Source organism: Mustela erminea, chromosome 3 (assembly GCF_009829155.1).
Source record: "Mustela erminea isolate mMusErm1 chromosome 3, mMusErm1.Pri, whole genome shotgun sequence".
NCBI lineage: Eukaryota > Metazoa > Chordata > Mammalia > Carnivora > Mustelidae > Mustela > Mustela erminea.
The window spans coordinates 59,366,269-59,371,133 of record NC_045616.1 but is presented as its reverse complement, the minus strand read 5'-3'; the positions used below and the strand labels follow the sequence as shown (position 1 = coordinate 59,371,133).

General features: G+C 40.1%; 1 protein-coding gene across 1 annotated transcript; it reads left to right on the top strand.

Annotated features, from left to right (window-relative positions):
• The first annotated feature begins 2,450 nt into the window (after positions 1 to 2,450).
• On the top strand, positions 2,451 to 4,166 carry SPZ1 (spermatogenic leucine zipper 1). The gene has a single exon (XM_032335860.1). The coding sequence runs from the start codon at positions 2,741 to 2,743 to the stop codon at positions 3,848 to 3,850; it is 1,110 nt and encodes a 369-aa protein (XP_032191751.1). The 5' UTR covers positions 2,451 to 2,740; the 3' UTR covers positions 3,851 to 4,166.
• Positions 4,167 to 4,865: the final 699 nt, after the last annotated feature.

Genomic DNA, 4,865 nt, shown 5'->3' with positions numbered 1-4,865 from the left:
TCTGTCTCTTTCTCTCTCTCTCTTATTTTTTTCCCCTTGCTCGTTTGTTTTGTTTCTTAAATTCCACACATAAGTGAAATCATATGGTATTTGTCTTTCTCTGACTCATTGCAGCATTTCTTTTTTTTTTTTTTTAAAGATTTTATTTATTTATTTGACAGAGAGAGATCACAAGTAGGCAGAGAGGCAGGCAGAGAGAGGGAGAGGAGGAAGCAGACTCCCTGCCGAGCAGAGAGCCCGATGCGGGACTCGATCCCAGGACCCTGAGATCATGACCTGAGCTGAAGGCAGCGGCTTAACCCACTGAGCCACCCAGGCGCCCGCAGCATTTCTTTTTTATAAGTCATTAAACTATTGGAAACTTAGTGGACAACAATTGTAAGACAATCTAAATCTGTTTGATATTCATAGTTACCCACTGAGAATATTGGTCAATAAAAAAAAAGAAAGAAAGGAGAAACTTCTCCAGATATCTTTTTTCCTAAGGTTTTATTTATTTATTTGTCAGAGAGGCAGGAAGGGTGAGAGAGAGCACAAGCTGGGGACAGGGAGAAGGAGAAGTCTCCCTACTGAGCAAGGAGCTCAATCCCAGGACTGTGGGATCATGACCTGAGCCAAAGGCAGGTCTTAACTGACTGGGCCACCCAGGCATCCCACTCCAGATATCTCTCAGCATCTACAGTAAACTCAAATTTCAATAAAATTAATAGAAACATTATTTGAAATTCATTTAACTTATAAGGAGGAAGGAAATATTTAAATCCTCTTTTGAGGGGAAAAAATTATGTCGGTCTCTTGAGCGAGCCATCTTTAAACCAGTTTCCATAAAAATTAAAAGCTAAGGTAGTATTAGATTTATGTCCAAAAGCATCGAAAGCCACAAGCACAATAATAAAAAAATACATTAATTTTCAAGTAGCCATGAAACACAAATGAACACTGATAATTAAGCTAAAGAGAAAAGATCAATTTCAAAAGGTAGAAATTCTTTATTTTCTGATTACAATGCAATAAAGCTGGAAATTAATTACCAAATCGGGGGAAAAAATAGCCCTTCCCTTGTTTGTTTGTTTGTTTGTTTTTAAAGACTTTATTTATTTATTTGACAGACAGAGGTCACAAGTAGGCAGAGAGGAAGGCAGAGAGAGAGGAGGAAGCAGGCTCCCTGCTGAGCAGAGAGTCTGATGCGGGGCTCGATCCCAGGGCCCTGGGATCCCTGGGATTATGACCTGAGCCAAAGGCAGAGGCTTTAACCTGCTGAGCCACCTAGGAGCCCCCCTTCCCTTGTTTTGAAGGTTAAAGCATTATCTTAAAGGATGGTTTGTATCAAAGGGGAAATAGCAACAAAAGTTGGAACTTAAGACATAGAATGAAAGCATAAGGGCAATTGCCAGTCTCTATGGTATCAACTCATGAATTAGAAAATGTGCTCCTAGTTCAAGTAGAAGAGAAAGACCTGCACGACTCTCTCCATGGCTCTGAGCCCAGCTGGCTGGAAGACGAGCATGAAGCTCAGGGACATTTAAGACAGAGTGAGTCGGTAGCAATGAAAGAAAAAAAGCATACATTTCTTTTCTTTAAGGCAACACCCCCCTCCCCCGCGCCGCAAAACCTACTAGAGTATGAGTTTTCCCTTAAGATTGGAAGCAAGCTTGTAGTTAGTGAAGTGCTTGCTGGCAAGATTTTGAAGGCCAAGAAATAGTCTCACTTAAGAAATGTCTTCTTTGAATTTAATATTCTCAAGGTCCTGACTCCTAAGGCAAAAAAGACATAGCCCACTATAGGATTTAGTTGTTTCAGATGCTTTAGATAAATGATGCTACCTTTGGCCAATTCTTGTGAAAAATTATGATTAAAATTTTATACACTTGTAAATGAGTCAGGAGCAAGATTATAAGCCTGTCTTCAAAGATGCCTCTATTGAAGCCAAGAAAATTCCCACTTTGTAATTGTGTTAAGGAAGCATTCATATATTCTCTTTTTACTGCAGTGAAATATTTTCGAATGGAGTGATTTGACATTATTTCTCTAAACTCAAAAAAACATGAAGCTCTTTTTGGGTTCTATTTTGTAAGGACAACTTTCTTTTATGGCAACATCTCTTCTAGAATGGGAGCAATAAGGTTTCAGCTGCTATGGAAAGTCCAGGGAGGATTTCTCACACCATGCACTTTGGTGGTAGAAAGAACATACTGCTGTTAAGTTTGGGGTTGTAAGTGGTGGAGAGGTAGGGAAGTCATCAAATACAGTTAAAATGAGTTGAATAAAAACCTAGAAAAGTAGGGAGGGAAAGGACTGGCATAAAGATATTTCTGGGGTGAAGAGTAGAAGTCAGTCAATGTTGGTTTTGATTCATGAGTCACTGGGCAGGGGTTTAAGAGGCTTCCATTGTGACAAAAAGAAACAGAAGCTTGGAGATAGGCTACAAGAGTTCAGTGACAGAATAAAGACCTGGTTGCTAGGGTCAGGAATAAACACCAGAAGCTTGGAGAAGGAGAGATGGAGTCCTAGCTCCTGGTCCCCTTTCTCACCACCCCCAATCCTCTAGGTCATCTGAGATGTCACCTTCTACCTAAACATCATCTCCTTGGTTTCAGACCTTAACTGTGGTCTCTGACTTCTGCTTAGTTCCACATTCACTACCCATTTGCACGGAGGACCACCACCTTCTCTTCCTGGAATCTCTGAGGTGTTTCTGCTTGCCACATGCTCTAATCACCAGTCCTGTAACTCAGCTGAGATGGATGCATCTACCCTCTCCAAAACTTTTAAGCCTACTCCTGATCTCAATCAAGAGTCTTCGAACTCTAGGATTATCTTCGCCTTATTTGAGATTGAATCACCTTCCTTTGTCTCCTGGGGTTCTTTCCCTTCCCTAAACAATAGTGGCCGTCAAGCAGCTCAACAACAGACTACACAGAAATTTGAAAATCTCTTAAAAGAAATTAAAGAGCTAATTAAAAATGTGACAAGTTGTGAGGAGATCACAGAAGCAAAAGATTCATCTGAGGAAACCAGTATTTCTGAGAATGTATCAGAACTGAAAGAACAAATCAGAGAACTTGAGAAGGTAAACAAAGTATTATTGAACAACTTACTTGGTAGTTCAGACCTAGAGGAAGAACAGAACACAAAAAACGAGGAGATGACCCTGGGACATCAGAACTGCAGCTACATGGTACCAGTTTTTAGAAGGGATTTGGTAAATTGTCCAGAAGAAAATAGAACCCTTAAAGAAACTCGACTAAGTGAGGAAAAAGCAACATACAGATTCCCTCCTGTTCAAGAAGAAAACATCAAATTTAGGAACAACATGGAGCAGTTACTACAGGAAGCAGAACACTGGAATATGCAACACACTGAGCTCAGTGAACTGATAAGATCCTATCAGAAATCTCAGAAAGATATACAAGAAACTCTTAGAGATAATGGAGTGCATTTCCAAACTCAACCAAATCACATGTCAGCCAAGCACGACCTGGAGGAACAAGTGAAGAAACTGGAACATGACACTCATTCATTGCATTTGATTGCAGCTTTGCTGGAAAATGAATGTCAGATCTTGCAGCAGAGACTAGAGCTTCTCAAGGAACTTCATGATCAGCAAGAGGGAACTCTGCAAGAGAAGCCAATTCAGATAAACTCTGAACAGGACAAGAAAAACCAGACGCTATCAGAAGTAGAGCATAAACCAAAAATGCAAGAAAGAGAGGGTACATTGCAGAAAAAAGATAAATTCTACAGAGGCCTGGATGCTTCTAGTAAGAAAGCACTTAACAACCACCTCAATACTCATATTGCAAGAGGAGCTCTTGTGGAAAAAAAGAGACCAACCAGCAGCCTATCTTAGAAAATACGAAAGGTAGAAGAGAAGGGAAGTCTTCAAAAACTTAATACCTCAACTCCAGGCATACTCAATCATGAAACCTATGACAGAGCTATTGGTTCAACCAAGAGGGAGCTACAGAGCAAGAAGATTAATGCTTAACATTATTCATTAGTTCAGTAGTTATGTAAGTTTGGTGTTTCATGACCATTAGTGTCAATATCCACTTCAGAACCTGTCATACAATTTCCTTCTTTTGGTAGTTATTAGAGATCCTATGACACTGTAACCAAGAGGGAGAAGTTACAGGTCCAATTAATAAAGTAAAAACTAGAATGAACAATGAAAAGTTTTTTTTTTTTTCTTCAATCATTTACTGCATATGGGGAGCTCTGGGAAGAAAAAGTATTTAATACATTAATTGTGAACCTTTAAAGCTCATGTTTTAAATGCATGTTTCTTTTTCCCTTTTTTTGGTAAGATTTTATTTATTTATTTGGGAGAGAGAGCACCAGCAGGGGCAGAGGCAGAGGGAGAGGGAGAAGCAGCTTCTCACTGAGCAGGGTCAGGGATAGTTCAGAGGACCCTGGGATCATGACCTAAGTTGAAGCCAGACACTTGATGACTGAGCCACCCAGACGCCCCTCCTTTTCCTATTTACTGAAATGTGGGAAGTAGTGATGTAAAGAAGTAAAAAAAAAAAGAAAGAAAGAAAGAAAGGAAGAAAGAAAATGCTGATAAATAACCGCAGAACAGGTTTTCTCTTCCCCATTCCTTAGCACTACTTTTCATAATACTTCTCCCTTGCTCCTGTAGTGAACAGTGGGCATATCAAGCAGCAGAGGTCCTTGGGGAAGGATACTTCTGCGGGTTTAGAAGAATAGAGGTAAATTTTGTTCTGTGTTGGCAAAATTCCTCCCTTTCCTCCAGGTGGGGGCAGTAGAGCTACCCACGGGAAAGAGCCGTGTATCTTCCATTAAGAACTGGACTCCTGATTCCAGAAAAAATAGGCAGATGCATTTCTTCTTATTCCTCCCAT

Bases quoted from the DNA above. Each gene is read 5' to 3' on its own strand.
- SPZ1 (XM_032335860.1), top strand. From the start codon at position 2,741: ATGGATGCATCTACCCTCTCCAAAACTTTTAAGCCTACTCCTGATCTC.